Source organism: Pleurodeles waltl, chromosome 8 (assembly GCF_031143425.1).
Source record: "Pleurodeles waltl isolate 20211129_DDA chromosome 8, aPleWal1.hap1.20221129, whole genome shotgun sequence".
Classification (NCBI taxonomy): domain Eukaryota; kingdom Metazoa; phylum Chordata; class Amphibia; order Caudata; family Salamandridae; genus Pleurodeles; species Pleurodeles waltl.
The window spans coordinates 831470422-831488407 of record NC_090447.1 but is presented as its reverse complement, the minus strand read 5'-3'; the positions used below and the strand labels follow the sequence as shown (position 1 = coordinate 831488407).

At 43.8% G+C, this 17986-nt stretch overlaps 1 protein-coding gene and 1 long non-coding RNA gene across 2 annotated transcripts in view; one reads left to right on the top strand and one right to left on the bottom strand.

Moving 5' to 3' along the window:
- The window catches only part of COL4A2 (collagen type IV alpha 2 chain), a 628472-nt gene that overhangs the window by 168459 nt on the left and 442027 nt on the right, over positions 1–17986 (bottom strand). The window contains exons 25-27 of the mRNA XM_069205111.1: positions 17034–17217; positions 16028–16081; positions 9315–9380 (exon numbers count right to left, since the gene is read on the bottom strand). Of these exons, the coding sequence (XP_069061212.1) occupies positions 9315–9380; positions 16028–16081; positions 17034–17217 (304 nt within the window). The remainder of the gene's footprint in view (positions 1–9314; positions 9381–16027; positions 16082–17033; positions 17218–17986) is intronic.
- The window catches only part of LOC138250338 (uncharacterized), a 582532-nt gene that overhangs the window by 183312 nt on the left and 381234 nt on the right, over positions 1–17986 (top strand). The window lies entirely within an intron of this gene.

Here is a 17986-nt window from a genome sequence, read left to right as displayed (position 1 = left end):
TCACATAGGCAAGGATTATTGTATGCCTGGCTACTCATTGTCATTTGCACTAACAGAAGCGTACAGCCAAAAGCTTTACCTTGAGGAACTGTTACCCAATTCATTGGTGCTCAGTCTAACGACCCCAGATAAAAGGCTTAACTTACAACCCAAGCCCAAAATTCTCCTTAATACGGGGCACTATTCCAAGTAAGAGCTCTCCTCAACCTGCCCTGTGCGGGTCTGGTGCTGCCACAAGACACTGAAACTCTTCTCAAGACCATACACATGTATCCTCTCCCTGCCCCTCTATGATGCCCTTGAGTATGACAGACTCCGAGGAGTGGAGGGAAGATAGTGCTGAGCGAGATGCTGCTGGATATGGGAGCAAGGGGTAACCTAGCAGTTTGCAAGCAGCTTTGATAACAATTCATAGGTCACCTTGCTATATTAGGATTGTAACTTATGAAATGAAAGTAATAAAATGATCTCTCTGACAAAAGCAGTAACTCACTTAGCTATCAACATAAATACATTTCTGTTTGCATGGAGCACTTTCTTTGCAGCAGGCATATTAACCCTTGGCGCTACCTTAGATGTCAAAAGTGCCTCTAGACAAAACTCCAATCCCTCTCTAGCAGGCTTGTTGATCACCAGTTATCTTAACACTTTCACTGTTGCCTGAAAACTGTTGCACACACAGCACAACCCTAAAACCAGTCCTGCGCCATAGGCATCCTGAACTCACCTATTTGAAGGAGCTCTGGTATGCGATAATAAATGAAAAGGAGGCGCAGTAAAAAAAATGTATTTGCCAAGTATTTAAACAAAATAATCAAGTGCAAAGCATTTATTTCACACTGCCCTGGATCGGCCAACTGAAATGCTCCATTATTGAATTAATGGAAGGAGCAGCCCCTTTGTCTTTATTGTGTGTCCTGGGCCTCCTACAGTGCAGGCTGCCACACACAAAAGAGGATTTTTCACACCTGCTGCACGTCAAAGAAATGTCTTTTTACTATCCCTTTTGGTCCTGGAAGTGGTCAGAGCGCTCCCAGAGACAGCCTGGGTGCATGGAAAGGCAAGGCTGTGCGCGCGCATGCACGCAGCCTAAAGGGAACATAGGTTGTCGGTGTCTTCAACTTCCGTGGCAGGATGACGTGATAGGAAGTCTTCAGGGTTATTAGCCCCTTGTCTTTATATGATATTAAAGTTGTAGTGCTAGAGTTGGATGGCCCAGCATTCAACTGGGCTGGTGGGTGGGGAGCTCTGCCTCTGAATAGAGGTGCAGGTGGCTAGTGGTCCGTAATGACTGTGAAGGGTCTCCCGCAGAGGTACAGGTGGAAGTGAGTACAAGCCCACTTGATGGCGAATGCCTCCCTCTCTGTATTTGGGCGTATCTAGTCTCTGTTAGAGTGAGTGCTCGGCTGGTGAATGCCATTTGATGGGTTCTACTTCTTGTACTGCGCTGAGCCCCACCGGGCTTGCATCAACAAGTATTTCATTCTGACGGGTGTGATCAAAGTACACCATTGTTGCTTTGCTCAACAGGGCATCCTTGATACTTTGGAAGGTGTGTTCTTCAGGTTGTTCCCACTTCCAGCCAGCATTCACCTTCATAAGGGCTCGCAACGGTTCAGCAGTCGTTGCTAGATTTGGGATGAATCGGCCACAATACTTTGCCATTCCAAGGATGCTGCAGACCTCCGATACTGTAGTGGTTCTGGGGCCTGTTTGATGGCTTGTGACTTCTTCAGGTCTACTAGGTTAAATACATAGCCGAAGTGAGTTCTGAAAGAATGAGCACTTCTCTTTATGTAGAGTAACACCATGTACCCATAAGCGTTTCAGAGCAGCTCACAGATGTTTGATCCTCGACCGTCGTCAAGAGCAGGATGTCTTTGCTAATATTCATAACCCCCTGGAACCCTCAGAGGGTTTCTTTGTTAGTGACTTGAAATACCTGGCCAGCAGAGGAGTTTCTGAAGTTTAGTCTTTTGTATTGGTGTAGCCAGGGATGGGTTAAAAATGTTGTAATGTATCGGCTCTCTTCCGGACAGGAACAGGTGATGGTAACCCAAATTCAGGTCTAATTTGGAGAATCATTGTGCTCCATCGAGATCTGCGATAATGTCACCCATTGTTAGTGTAGGGTGTCTTGCTAATTTGATACCTTTATTGGGTAGCCACATGTCAATGCATAAGCGCACCTTGCCGGTTTGTTTAGGTTTTTTGGCAATGACCATAGAGGTCACACACAGCGTAAGTCCCAACACCTTCTCTGTCACTCCCAGGCTCTCCACTCTCTTGAGTTCTTCTTCAACCATTGGTCCCAGATGAAACGGTACTCGCCGGTGACGGAGGGCTACGGGTTTGACAGTCTTATCAATCTGCTGCTTGACTGGGGGAGGTTTGAGGCACCCAAGCCTGTCAAGGAGTCTGGGGAATTGCTATAGCAGTTCATCTGTCTGACTGGATTTGAAGTTGTTCGTGAATGATACAAGACCTAGGTCTTCAGCTGCATGGCTTTCCAGCAGGGTGTCGGCCTCCCTGTCTACGACGTGGAATGTCGTGTGGATCTCTTGGTCATTGGATTTTACGTATACTATCATGAGGCCTTTTAGTGGCAGGGGCATCCGGCTGCCTTATGTGAATATCTTGGTATTAAATGGTGATAATGTCACTCTTAGTTTGTAGTCAGTCCTTAGTTGAGGTATTGTTGGATGCCCATCACGTCGACTGTCACCCCTGCGTCAATGAGGGTGCTGACTTCAGAGCCAGCTATTTGTATCAGTCACATAGGCTGTGGCCTTCAGTGCTTCTTTAACTCGTTTGTGAAGGAAATGAGGAAGACTTCTTCGTCATCTGATGGCGAGTTATCATCTGGTTGTTGGTGTTTTAGTGGGTGCCTGACTGTTCGAAGTGGTTCAGGTTCATTTAGCAACAGATGCCGCACTGCCTTGGTGGGTACCCGTCTTCCTCTTGCTCCTCTGTTCTGTTGTCCCCCTCGACATACAGACGCTTATTGGTTGATTCTTCCACAGTTGGAGCAGGTGTGTCCTTGGGCAGGGCACTCATTCTGGGGATGTTCCTCCCTGCCACAGTATCCACAGTATGGCTGCGATGTGGCTGTGGCTGACATTCGTGGCTTGTCAGGTTTTCCTTTTGTATTAATAGCATCCACACACTCCACTTTAATAGTGGGTGTTTTCACAGGTGCTTGAGTGATGGCTAGATCCATTTCTGAGGCTCTTGCAGCTGAGAGGTTGTGTGATCTGGCCAAGACGAGGATGACGCCTAAGGTAATATTGGGCTGCTGTAGGATGAGGCCCCTCAACGTCTTGCTGTGACAGCCCTGGATCAGTTGCACCCTTATCTCTTTGATCTGGTCGTCAGTCGTGCACGTGCTAACCAATTCTCAAAGTCGCTTTTAGAATGCATTGATAGGTTCCCCTTCATGCTAGCGGGCTTGGCGTAATTTGAACCGTTTGAAGTTGGAGGTTCAACTGGAGGTCAAAGTAGCTATTGAGGGCTCTCACCACTGAATCATAATCATTTGCAGCGCCAGTGTTGGGCAGATGTTTGAACAGTGTATAGATTTTTTTCCCCGAAGTGAAGTAGCAGCGAGCGTTCAACGGTCCCATCAGTTTCCTTTGTTGCCACAAAATATTTGTCTAGTCTTTCTATCCATATGTACCAGCGAGACGTGGCCATGGCTGTGTCTGCCAATTGTCTGAATTGTTGCATGACTCCAAAAAGCATGTGCTGGTGTGGGTTCCCCCCTGTGGTGGGGGTCTATTTGCTTCATCGGCCATGGTGTTGGCACCGGGAAGCTGCAGCTGGTTAAGAGAGCTTTGTGCCCCTCCGTATACTTGCTTTTGTACGCTTCCTATTCTGACCTGTGAGTGTCCTTTCTTGTTGGGCACATACATATAATTTTTCCTTGTTCATTCTCTTTCATTATTCCTTCTCCTTGTATATTTCTTCTTCTTTTTTCTGCTTTCACAGTATGCCAATCTTACCTCCCACTCTCTTGCCTACACTTGCCTTTCTCTGGAGGCTCCAGGCGTGGACGGGGGTCTGCCACTGTGCTGTGATCACGTCCTGTACAGGAGAGGTGTTCAGCTGCAGCTGCTGCGGGGAGGTGTGCCAGGTAGCCTTTTCCAGGGGTGACAGCTGGAGCAGGGTGAAGGTGCAGAAGGGCTCCGGATGGCAGACGGAGTGGGAGCCGGGCTGGGCAGGTTCCTCGGCTTCGATGGTGGTCATGGCGGTGACAAGATGTGCTGCTGCGTCGGAGCTCAATGCAGGTGCACCGAGTTGGGTGTATGGGAGGCTGGCCCTGGGCCCAGGTGGAGCCCAGAGCTCTCAGCGAGGGGTGGACACATTTTTTTAAAATTATTTTTATTAACATTTTGCTGTTATACATTATCCAATCAATTTATGGCACTGACATATTCTTATCTAACCCAACTATATCAGCAGTTATAACATCCAGGTACAGTCAACGACTTATCACTTGCAGAACATGTAGTCTAGATCAACGACTAGCTTCTGTATGTTTTCGGCTCTGTGTTTAGTCTGGGTGTCGCACGGATAATTCCTTTTTTCATATACCATGTCATCACTCCCTTGACCACGTACCAGGCTATACCTAATTCTAACCAAACTATATACACGATGGTGAAATGTGGGGTGGTCGATTGATAGCTGTGGAGGAGCGATTCAGTGTATCCCCCACCAAGGAGGGGCCAAGCCTGTGCGCCTCCCCTACGGCTTCTTTTTCAGACTGGGCATCCCCAACATTATTAATTTGCTCCATCTCCGTGCCCCCTCATTCAGCAACAGCCGATGCCGGACGAACCTACCCTCTATCTACCTATCTCCTCCACTCCCCCAGTGCTAGGATCAGGTCCATTCATTCCACCTGCCATTAAGTTTCATTGTGCCTCTCCCACTTCCACTACCCTCAGTTCTTGGTCTGTGGCTTCCCCCAACCCCTCTGTAGAGGTTCTCACCTCTCGTTCCAGCCGTTCCCACTCAATCAGCACCTCCTCCCACAGTGGAGCAATGAGCTTCTGGCGCAATCCTCGAGCCTCTTCACGCCTCAAAACCTGTAATTCAGCCCTTGCCCATCTCGTCACGTCTCGCATCCAGTCCCTTAAGTTGGGGCATCTGGGCGATCTCCAACCCAAGGGTACAAGCCTAACAAACATACAGATGGAGTCAGGACCAATGTGACATCCAATAGTCCCTCCAGGTCGGCCAGCACTGCTTTCCAAGATTGTTGGAGCTCAGGGCAGTGCCAAACCAAGCGAGGGGTGGACAAATGAGGGTAGTTCATCCTCATTGCCATGTGTGGTGAGGCCTATGAACTTGGTACGCTACCAGTTGTGGCCTATATGTTTTGCAACTTTTGGCAATAATCGAGACACGTGACACTTCTATATGGTATGGGTGTAAGACCCCGAGCGGTCTACGACCCTTTTATTTATAACCTCTGCCCATGCTTGGCCAGAGGGTGGATGTGAGTCGTATCTGGGTCACCAGGAAGTTTGCACAGTCCGTGTGGCTCACTACATCTATTACGTTATATTTTGGTTTTTTTTTAGTTACCAGTGCTCCATTTCTCCTCAGCTAGGAACCACTTCCGCTAGAACCAAATCTGCCATCGTATATGTACTATTACTCATAGGTGCAGACTTAAAATGTTCCCTAATTCACAATACTCAGCGTTAGTAACTGATTTCCAGACTTACTTACAAGTCATGTGATTTTTTTAAAGGCTGCTATTTTCACAATGCTTTATTATACATAGTGTACAATTACGTACTGTTGAAAGGCAGCCTGATGTGCAAATGCACATTTAAAAAAAAAAAATTTCTCTGCTGTGAAAACCTTTCCTCATGGAGAACCCAATTTTCCTACACGCACATCAAGCTTAGGAGTGATCCATTTCCCTTTCCACAGTGTAAGGGAGTCACTCCAGCTCTTTGCTGGAATAAAACACCAACCGTATCCAGGCTGGAAAGAGTTGGATAATAGTTTACAAAGACAAACACATGAGTTAGGGAATTCTGAAAATTCACATAGCAAACAACTCCTTGCTACTCATACTATCATCCCTTTCTGTGGGGATAACTGCTGTGCAATTCTAGATACTCGTGGCGAAGAGTTGTGTAATAGTAAAATCATTTTCAACTGCCAGGTATCCTTTTGTGGGTGATATCAGTCATTAATGTAGGTTTCCACTGCCGTAAATGGCTTTGTGAATCAGAACCTACAGTTTGATGTGGAGCATGTTTGCAGTTGTCTGCAGCATATCTGAAATGCTCAAGTTTACCTTGGAGATGATCCAAGCATCTCCAGATCTTCCACAGTGAAAATGAGGCATAATATAAGTGTTGACAGCACCAATTACCTAATTTAGTATGTTTAAATTGAGATGGATGGCGGAGGTCACATCGGCAAATAGTTCTCTGGCTTTGTCACCTGCTCTGTAAATGTGAAGCATTAGTTTTGCCATAAGTGGTGGTAGTTTGTCTGCCTGAACTAGAGTGTGTTAATACACCACTCTGCCGGGTTGTGGCACCTCACTCAAAATCTGCTACACAAAGGGTGGGGGTCTTCTCCTAAATGGTAACTATGATGTCCTAACAGTGCTGGGACCTGCCAGACTATAACCACCCCAAACATTCCACCATATTAGTAGGAGTAGGCGAAATGTGTTATTTTCTTTTGTGTAATTATGTGAAATTCTGCATATACTTCATGAATTTAGGGGAAATGCAAACCTGGCATTTAGCGTTATATTTTAGCATGTCTTGAGTTGTTGCACCCATATTGGACGAGAGGATGCATTTTGTGCCAAAAAAATACGGGTGTAATGGCATAATTTTAGAAATATCGCTTAACAAGCATAACATAAAATTCACACAATTCTGTGAGATTACGGTGTTTAATGGAAATTTCACCTGGACCAATGTATTAGGTTAACTACATATATGGACACTCACATTCTCTCAAGGTAAGCTTACAATGTCCTCATATTTGCTGTAAATAATTTTGCAACCAGCAAGGGATACCAGTGAATTTTTCACACTGCAGCATTTCTCCACCAAAGTGACTCCTCCCTGGCAGATTCATCCATTTTGGCACAGAAACTTCGAAAATCAGGGGCCAGAATCATTGATTTCAGCCAGTAATGGCACACCTTTATCAGGTTTGTGGCCCTGGACTCAGTACTGAAATGGATGGACTGGGATTACCTGTCCATTTATTGGAATGTGTATACGGCACCAAACTCAAGAGATGCCCCTACGTACATAAATATATATATATATATATATATATATATATATATATATATATATATATATATATATATATATATGTATATATTCCAATCAGCTTTTGTAAATTATTCTTGTGCCGTCTGTAATCCATTCATTGGGATCAATCAACATTGGGATCGGCACATCTTGACTGCAGCATTTTTAAGACATTGTTTGGTATTACAATTGTGAGATCACCCAAATGTTTTCAACACATTGCCAAAGGGGTTACCTGATGTCTACATTACCCAGGAGTTTTCATTACATTGCCAGAGGGGTTGGAGGGAAACATATGCGGGCCTGTGGTCGAAGGGGTTCCTGCCAAATTAACAAATTATGAGTCTGCCATTGCATTGTGTCTTGCATGATTCCAAAGCTAATTCTAAAGCATCTGAGGCACAATCTCCAAGCACCAGATTACCTTACCAATGAGTGTAGTCCAATCTAAATGAGTTAATCCAAGGCCCTACTCCTACACCAGAAAAACTGATGAGTGTCAAGAATCGTATTCCCGCAGTCATGAGATAGGACTGAAATCGTTTGCACCAACAGACTACAAAGAACCTGCTCTACAGAAAGCAAATTAATTTTGCTGACCACTGGATTCTGCTGACAATTGCAAATTATAATTTTCCAAGTATGGAAAACAGTTGAAATGTTTTAGTTCTATTTGCATTATACATATTGCTCTCCAGGACTTGGACTCTACGTATTCAATGAATCCACCTAAACCTCAGATAAAGAAGGCCTCCTTTCCTGTGTCAGCATGGGTACAAGATGCCATTTATGGGTTTTCAGACTTATTGCAGAATTTATAGTATGTAAGACCCCTATTCAGATGAAGATTTAAATGTAACATTTTCTAACAGGTATGTAGCCCATGACCATCTATTCACCCACCGGCTTTGAGTTCTTCCCTTGAAAATCTACAAACAGGGCTCCTCCTCTTTCCTTTGGTTCCCCTGTGCCTTCTGCGGAAATTGAGCATGGAGGAAACAGATCTCTATAAAGTAGATGTGGCATTTATTTAACTCTTAATATACATTGGCCAATAGTAGATAACCTACAATAAGAATGGAGAAGGCAGATCTCAAATGTGTCTCTTCATACTCTTAAAAAAAGAAACACTTTCATTGGCAGTGCAATTAGGAGGGCACCATTCAAATAGACATTATGCCTTAACCACAAAGTACCTCTAAATCAGGAGAGTTTAATGTCTTTCCTTAAGGGTCTGATTCTTGATAACCTTTCACATGGGTTACATTTATATACAATTATTTTAAATCCCAATCATTTAGATGGTCACTGGTTATATTAAGTATCTGTTAGACATTTTGCACTCCTAGTCCTAAAGCACTATAACTGTGGTTCTTAACCTGTGTTCAAGGGGTCCCTGGGGATCTGCCACAACTACGTGCATCAAACAGGATATAGTTTGGACAATGGATGGCCTCAATTGAATTTAGAAAAGCTTCAACCTTCCTATTAAAGTTATACATTTTCATATTTGTTTATGAATTAAATAACCTATTTAATCATTTGTGTATTTTTGTGTATTGTTTTATGGTTCAAATCATTAAAATTGCTTTTGCAGGGGTCCCTGGATTTCAATAATGACTCAGTGGTTATCCCCAGATTCAATAATGATTCGGTGAGGATTCCTGTATTCCAATAATGATTCCGTAGGGGTCCACAAAAGTCAAAATGTTAAGCACCAGTGCACTGTAACATTGCCAAGCAATACTACATACTGTTGCTCAGAAGGATACTCAGGTCTCATCGTCTTTTATATCAGCAACCACTAGGGATACATTCCATCTGCTTCTCTTAAGATTGATGTATGAGCTCAGCTTTAATAAAAATGTTGGTTAAGTCTGTCATTATGGCCTTTTATATTATTTCTTTGTCCTTCTGTTTTTCGGTTTGTCATTGATGATTGGTCACCTAGAAGTCATGCAACCTGGCATTTATCTTGTGCATTACTTATTACAAACATATCATTACCTTTATTTCCTGGAAATCCTTTCCTTCCAGCAGGTCCCTGTGGAGCTTCGAAGCGGCAGCCAGACCCTACATAATGAATTAAATCAATTTAAACATGTGAATGGCCCAATGCAAGCAAGAAGCAAAAATCAATTTTTATCATGACAAAAAATGTAAATTATGTTCAGTGGTGGCTGGCAATATCTTCGAAAGTGCTGGTGTGCAATACCTGACTGGAGTTCACTCCATTGTTTTCAAAAGTTGGCTTGCGAGTTCCCCATATATTAAATCATTGTGTCAATGCCTGCATTTTGTTATGGGCACCACCTAGCGAATCATAACATGCACTACGGCAGTACCAGAATTCTGCCATTGTTACTGTTTATATGCCATCAGAATGTCAAACATGTCTTAATTGCCTGCTTCCCCCAAAACACCCCCTCAGGACTAATATGCTATGGTTGCCCTCCCGAAGGCAAACAAGTATTTCCAATGTGCCAGCACCGGCATTTTGCCATAGGTGTCCTCTTATGTCAAGTATTATTTCCAGTATCAGGGTCTGCATTTTGCCGTCAAAGGTTTCCTGCAATGTCCCAGCAACAGCATTTTGCCACCAGTGCCCCACTGCCAATAATGTTTTCCAGTATGTGCCAACAGCTGCATGTTACCCCGGCTGCCACCATAAGCCCAGAAATATATTGAGCATGCAATGGCCAGCAGCAGACTCATGGTAATACAATACGCACACAAACCCACTCTTACTCACACTCTCTTCATTTCACACATACTCACCCCCTTTCACATTCACTCTCTTCCCCCTCACTCAAACTCACACTCTCTCACTTACTCATTTTCACTCATACTCACTTCCACTCACTGTTACTCACACACAAACATACTCATACACACTGGTTCTCACTCTCACTAACAAACACTGCTAAATGGGATAAAATGGATTGCGCCTGCAGTGGGGGATAATAGTTAAACTACACCACTTACATGTACAATCGAGACATCAATCTACAGTGTGCTGTGTTTTTAAACTACACTCTATAGATTTTTTTAAGCTACACTCTATAGTTGGCATTGCTCAGCCCCCCGCTCCCCCTCTCTCTGTACCCCCCGCCTGTCATCAGGAGCCTGGAGGCAAGACCGAGAGATCTGACATCTACTAAATTACATTTCAAAATAAAATAAAAAAATTACATTTTAAAATAAATGTAATTAAAATCTACATTGCTAAAATAAATTACATTTAAAAATAAATTAACTAAATTACATTTTAAAATAAATTAAATTAAAATCTACATTGCTTAAATAAACAAGAATTGATAAGGTCAATAGATCAAGTTTTGACTAGTGAGATTTTGTCTTTACCATTGCCTGTGCTCTTTAGAAAATGTTTTTGTAAAAGATAAAAAAAAAATTTGTTTTAAATGCCAGCCTTTGTAGGCACACCTGTGAAGGACAGGTGTACATTTTCAAATGATTTTTGAAATAATGTTTTACAGAAGCCTTTGTAGTGGCTACCTATTTGTGCACATGCAACCACATAGGTAGTTATTTTTTAACAGTTTTTGTGACAACATTTTACTGAACTTTTTTCCAAGCAAACCCTGCCCCTTGTCCTGGAAAGGTACTGGTGTCCTGAGATGTCATTTCCTGTAATGTCATTCTGGTCAAAGTTTGTGCGATGGCTTGTTCGCTACCCCTCGCTTTTTGGTTAATCATCGTCCATGGGAGGCAGGGCTGTGGGAAGAAGTCTCTGATAAGGAGCCATCACTGATTGTGGAATGCTTGGTTGACTGGCAGATTTCCCATTTGCCTTCCAGAGACAGCCATGCTTAGCACCTAATTATAAGGTATGGGGACATGTTGATCCCTCAGTATACAAGAGTTTGCAAAGGGACTGAAGTTCAGATTAATGCAGTACTTACCTCACCTCTTGTAATTGTTTGCTAGGATATTGTTACTGGATAATCATGTTGAAATTCAAATAAGGAACACTTGGGGAAATTCTGGTGCAAGAAGACTAATGCTATATGTAATTACTCTCTTCCCAAACGAAAATTCAGAATATGAGCTACTTAGCGCAGCTAGTAAATACCTCACACTTGAGTATCGGTATTCACTGTGCACAGTATAAAATGAGGCCCTTCTTTTAATACCTGCATGCATGTTTTCAGACTTCTTTGCTAATGTTAGCACAATTCTGGAATTAGAGATCACTACTTGCTTCACTGAGTGTAAGGCAAAGTTTAGCAGCCACATTGGGCTTGTACATGTACAGTCTCCCGTCAAGTGCAAAAGGATTTTGGCCCTCCTGTGCTAATGCATGCAAATACAGGTATACACAAATATTGTTTGCATGTATTGACCCATTTAGGCCAGATCTTTTGTAGTAAAGTGCATTATTTGATTACTTGCATAAAGTAAGTCTAAAGGCGCACAATTCTGCAATAAACAAAGTAAATTAAAAAATTTAAACAGTGCACAAACTACCCTATAGTATTAAGGGCACATATGTCATGCATCAACCACACTTTATGTAGTAATTCCTCCAAGAAGTGTTAGAAACTGGTTATCGCTGCCAAACTTTGATGCACAACCCCCATGGACATGACTCCTGCCTTAGTAAAGACAGGAGTCATGCCCACCACCCCAATACTCACCTGAACTTACTGTCTGACCTGGAATAGGGACCCCCCCCCCATCCACTCTGGTGTGGGCGGAGGTGTACCTGGGGCTAGGGAAGGGCACTGGTGGGCCCATTCCATGGGTTCCAACCATGGAAATAGGCCATTGGGTCCCCTACTGCCAGCCCTGACCCAGGCTAAACAAGCTTAGCACCATTATTTAAGGCCCCCATCCCCCAGTGCTTGATTTTAGCACGGGGATAAATATGGTGTTAAGGCCATATAGTCATTTTGCCCAGGAACGCCTACCTTGCATCTCATTGATGCAAGGTAGGTTCCCGCTAGCAAAAAATGACATTAACTCCAAAACTTTGGCGCTAGATGGGTCTAGAGCCGAAGTATAAATTTGGTGTTAGGTTTGCACCAAATTTGCATTAAAAAAAAATGAGGCAAATTTGTCTCAAAGCAAGCTTAAACCTGGGCCTAAGTTTGGTCTTCAAAGATTTCCAGTTTAACTTTGCTTTCACAGCATTGCAATATACCTTTCACTTCAAATAACCCAGCCAACAGGGAAAATGTCAGTAACATGCTTTACTACAAATTTATGTAAGGGTTTTTCTTTGTAACAACATTATTTGCTGAAAGGTTACTATTTGCAACATAAATTGTTACAAAAGTACAATTTTCACTCAAATGCTTTAGACTTTCCAACCTTCACGAAGTTGTTACTGTTTCCTATGTGCTTTGTGAAGGTTGAAAAAAAATCCCAACTTTGTGCACTCCTGTTTATAACCAGATGGAAACAGAGAGCAGTTAAAATGGGTGAACATTTAAGTCACAGCCACGATTCAGTGGCAAATAATAAATCCTTCTGTCAATCTAAAATCAGTCTCGATTGCATTTTTTTTTGCACTGAAAACAAATGCCATAAAGAAACAAGCACTGTGTGCTACAATTATAAGCCTTATTGGTTCACACTCAAAATTGTTAATAACGTGGAAATTGCAGTACATACATTTGATCTGTACCAAAACATAAGTAGTCTGCATCACCTTGCATTTCACTGCGAAGTGATACATATTTGCTATCAGATATTTATCTGTCAAGCTTTGTGTAAGGAAATGCCTCCTTGGCATGGTTACCCCCTGACTTTTTGCCTTTGCTGATGCTATGTTTTGAATTGAAAGTGTGCTGAGGCCTGCTAACCAGGCCCCAGCACCAGTGTTCTTTCCCTAACCTGTACTTTTGTTTTACACAATTGGCACCCTGGCATCCAGGTAAGTCCCTTGTAACTGGTACCCATGGTACCAAGGGCCCTGATGCCAGGGAAGGTCTCTAAGGGCTGCAGCATATCTTATGCCACCCTGGGGACCCCTCACTCAGCACAGACACACTGCTTGCCAGCTTGTGTGTGCTGGTGAGGACAAAACCAGTAAGTCGACATGGCACTCCCCTCAGGGTGCCATGCCAACCTCACACTGCCTATGCAGTATAGATAAGTCACCCCTCTAGCAGGCCTTACAGCCCTAATGCAGGGTGCACTATACCATAGGTGAGGGCACCAGTGCATGAGCACTGTGCCCCTACAGTGTCTAAGCCAAACCTTAGACATTGTAAGTGCAGGGTAGCCATAAGAGTATATGGTCTGGGAGTCTGTCAAACACGAACTCTACAGCACCATAATGGCTACACTGAAAACTGGGAAGTTTGGTATCAAACTTCTCAGCACAATAAATGCACACTGATGCCAGTGTACATTTTATTGTGAAATACACCCCAGAAGGCACCTTAGAGGTGCCCCCTGAAACCTTAACCAACTACCCGTGTAGGCTGACTGGTTTTAGCAGCCTGCCACACTCGAGACATGTTGCTCGCCACATGGGGAGAGTGCCTTTGTCACTCTATGGCCAGTAACAAAGCCTGCACTGGGTGGAGATGCTATCACCTCCCCCAGGCAGGAGCTGTAACACCTGGCGGTGAGCCTCAAAGGCTTACCCCCTTTGTTCCAGCACCGCAGGGCACTCCAGCTAGTGGAGTTGCCCGCCCCCTCCGGCCACGGCCCCACTTTTGGCGGCAAGGCTGGAGGAGATAATGAGAATAACAAGGAGGAGTCACTGGCCAGTCAGGACAGCCCCTAAGGTGTCCTGAGCTGAAGTGACTCTAACTTTTAGAAATCTTCCATCTTGCAGATGGAGGATTCCCCCAATAGGGATAGGAATGTGACCCCCTCCCCTTGGGAGGAGGCACAAAGAGGGTGTACCCACCCTCAGGGCTAGTAGCCATTGGCTACTAACCCCCCAGACCTAAAACACGCCCTTAAATTTAGTATTTAAGGGCTTCCCTGAACCTAAGAATTTAGATTCCTGCAACCTAAGAAGAAGAGGACTGCTGAGCTGAAAAACCCTGCAGAGAAGACGGAGACACCAACTGCTTTGGCCCCAGCTCTACCGGCCTGTCTCCCCACTTCTAAAGACACTGCTCCAGCGACGCTTTCCCCAGGACCAGCGACCTCTAAATCCTCAGAGGACTGCCCTGCTCTAGAAGGACCAAGAAACTCCCAAGGACAGCGGCCCTGTTCACCCAAGACTGCAACTTTGTTTCCAAAGGAGCAACTTTAAAACAACTGCGTTTCCCGCCAGAAGCGTGAGACTTGTAACTCTGCACCCGACGCCCCCGGCTCGACTTGTGGAGAAACAACACTTCAGGGAGGACTCCCCGGCGACTCCGAGACTGTGAGTAACCAAAGTTGTCCCCCCTGAGCCCCCACAGCGACGCCTGCAGAGGGAATCCCGAGGCTCCCCCTGACCGCGACTGCCTGACTCTAAAATCCCGACGGCTGGAAAAGACCCTGCACCCGCAGCCCCCAGCACCTGAAGGATCGGAACTTCAGTGCAGGAGTGACCCCCAGGAGGCTCTCTCCCTTGCCCAGGTGGTGGCTACCCCGAGGAGCCCCCCCTTGCCTGCCTGCACCGCTGAAGAGACCCCTTGGTCTCCCATTGAATCCTATTGAGAACCCAACGCTTGTTTGCACACTGCACCCGGCCGCCCCCGCGCTGCTGAGGGTGTACTTTCTGTGTGGACTTGTGTCCCCCCCGGTGCCCTACAAAACCCCCCTGGTCTGCCCTCCGAAGACGCGGGTACTTACCTGCTGGCAGACTGGAACCGGGGCACCCCCTTCTCCATTGAAGCCTATGTGTTTTGGGCACCACTTTGAACTCTGCACCTGACCGGCCCTGAGCTGCTGGTGTGGTGACTTTGGGGTTGCTCTGAACCCCCAACGGTGGGCAACCTAGGACCCCAATTTGAACCCCGTAGGTGGTTTACTTACCTGCAAGAACTAACATTACTTTACCTCCCCTAGGAACTGTGAAAATTGCACTGTGTCCACTTTTAAAACAGCTAAATGTGTAAAAAGTATGTATGCTATTGTGATTATTCAAAGTTCATAAAGTACTTACCTGAAATACCTTTCAAATGAGATATTACATGTAGAATTTGAACCGGTGGTTCTTAAAATAAACTAAGAAAATATATTTTTTTATAACAAAACCTATTGCCCTGGATTTGTCTCTGAGTGTGTGTTCCTCATTTATTGCCTGTGTGTATGTACAACAAATGCTTAACACTACTCCTTTGATAAGCCTACTGCTCGACCACACTACCACAAAATAGAGCATTAGTATTATCTCTTTTTGCCACTATCTTACCTCTAAGGGGAACCCTTGGACTCTGTGCATACTATTCCTTACTTTGAAATAGTGCATACAGAGCCAACTTCCTACACTTTGTAAAGGTGTATCCACACTATTGTTGTGATATATATATATCAGCTTGCAAAAATATTGATTCCAAAATATTGATTACCAATCAGATTAATATATATACAGAATTATAGATTTACTGTTAGTTGACAATATAGTACTGGTTGAAAATGCAAAGTCAATATTTTTAAATTCTGATACTTGAATCACAATATTGCGACTCCCCCTTGAAAACTCCCATCTTTTGTTAAGTTTGTAGAGGTCAATGGGAAGCCATCATAAATAAATTCTGAATCAAAAAGTATAATAAGATGCAAAATGTGTATAAGTACTCTACCTGCTCCGAGAATGACATTCTGTTGGTCATCATTTTCTTCACAGCTGGGGTCTCCTTTTTATTGGGAAACACACCAAAGAAAAGCATAGATCAACATGATGTTTCCATAGGACCACCAGCAATGCATCTATATCACAATATTATTTGCCATTTCTTTGTTTGTCCATCACCTTAAGGGCACATTCATTTCCATTACGCACTATCATTATGGCTAATAAGTCAAATTCTGATCCACACTGCACACTTTATAAAGGTGAAAATAAACTTTTGTCTGACTTAGGAAGAAATAGGAAACGCTATTTATTATTTTTCTACAATTCTTTTTCAAAATCTTGAAAAACATGATAAAAACATTTTAACTGAGCAATACTGAGTTTATAAGTGAGTTTGTAAGTCTGATTTAGTAAATCATGCATGCACTTGCATATTAACAGCCTCATTTACAGTTTTTGGAGGGAACTAAAAACCCCCCCGTTTCTGGCGGAAATTCAAAATACGGAGTAGAATTCACGGCTAAATTTCTTCCATAATAGGAAGAGATCTTTCATCAAATCCTTCACCCCACAGGGTTGGAGTAACGTTTGAGTGGTTTCTTAGCAGAGTGAAGAGTGACAGGGAAGTGGTAAGCCCTCTAGATACGCTCATCTTCGCCCCAGAAGCCATTAGGGTTCTTGTGTTTGGGAAGCGATTTATCCCCCCACGGTGTTGTGCCCTCAAGAGTCATAGCACGGACCATGATGGCAGTCACCAATTTGTGATCCTAGAAGTACCATTGTTTACCTCTTTCCCACCTCTACTGCTCATGTAAATAGTGGAATTGCACCATCTGATAACAGCTTGACCCTGCCCCTGAGTCATCTGGTGCCTTGCAATCCATGTGTTTCCCAGCCCATGTGAAATCATCTACTGGAGCCTGTAACAGATATTTCATGTGGTATGCAGCCATGAAACGTTGGCAAAGGAATAATTGGTGACAGTATAATGACCAAACACATCTTTGTCATACCTTTTGGCCCAGGGGGACCTGAAACCCCTGGAAATCCATTAACTCCTGGATCACCTGGAATACCACGAGCTCCTTTTAGGCCTGGATATCCAGGACCTGGTAGACCAATTTCTCCTTCAATGCCTTTGTAGCCATTTGGTCCTGGGAAACCGGGATCGCCCTGAATGCCTGGAATTCCATCACCCTATGATAAAGTGTTATGCTTTGATTATTTATTTAGAAAAATATCATTTATACACATGCTTTAAAATTCATTACTTACTGATAAAACAGACATAAGTAATTCCAATGGACAGACGAAAGCACTCACAATTGCAGGTTTTTGGGGACTGACAAGTGGTAATCAGTGTTTTTGCACTAGTTTCTTAAGTTTTTCCCACTTTTTTTGCCCAGTGATTTACCCAACCATTTTGGCTGCTTTGAGCAGGCGAAGTTCCCAAGCAAAGGACTGTAGACCAGTGATGTTCCAGATAGTTCTCATAAGTTCCAATATTGGTCTTGTCTGGAATAGCTGAGTCCTGTAGATACATGATTATCCTTTTCAGTCCTCACCCTAAGGACACACAACCATAAAGAGGTTGCTGAAAGGTTAGGGTGAAACTGAGGAAGCCAACATATGTTTCCAACTATAGAATGGATGCTACTTCGGTCACGCTGACCTGAGGAAGCTTTTTATAGGACTCTTATCTAAGACCATGAGATTAGAAGACTGACTCAAAGCATAGACTTTTAGAATGTTGCAAAGTCATTATAATGGCTAACAGAGTTATGTCACCTGTCATTAACTGAATTTTAATCAGAGGTTAGAAGCTAGAGATTTCTTTCTTGCGTTTGATTTGTCACTTATCGTGGATGCTTGCATTCTGCCAGGTGGGTTGACACAGTTCAGAGCTTGATGTGAAGAGCAAAGACTACACCTGACACAACCATGTGTTTGCATGTATGAAGCAGGT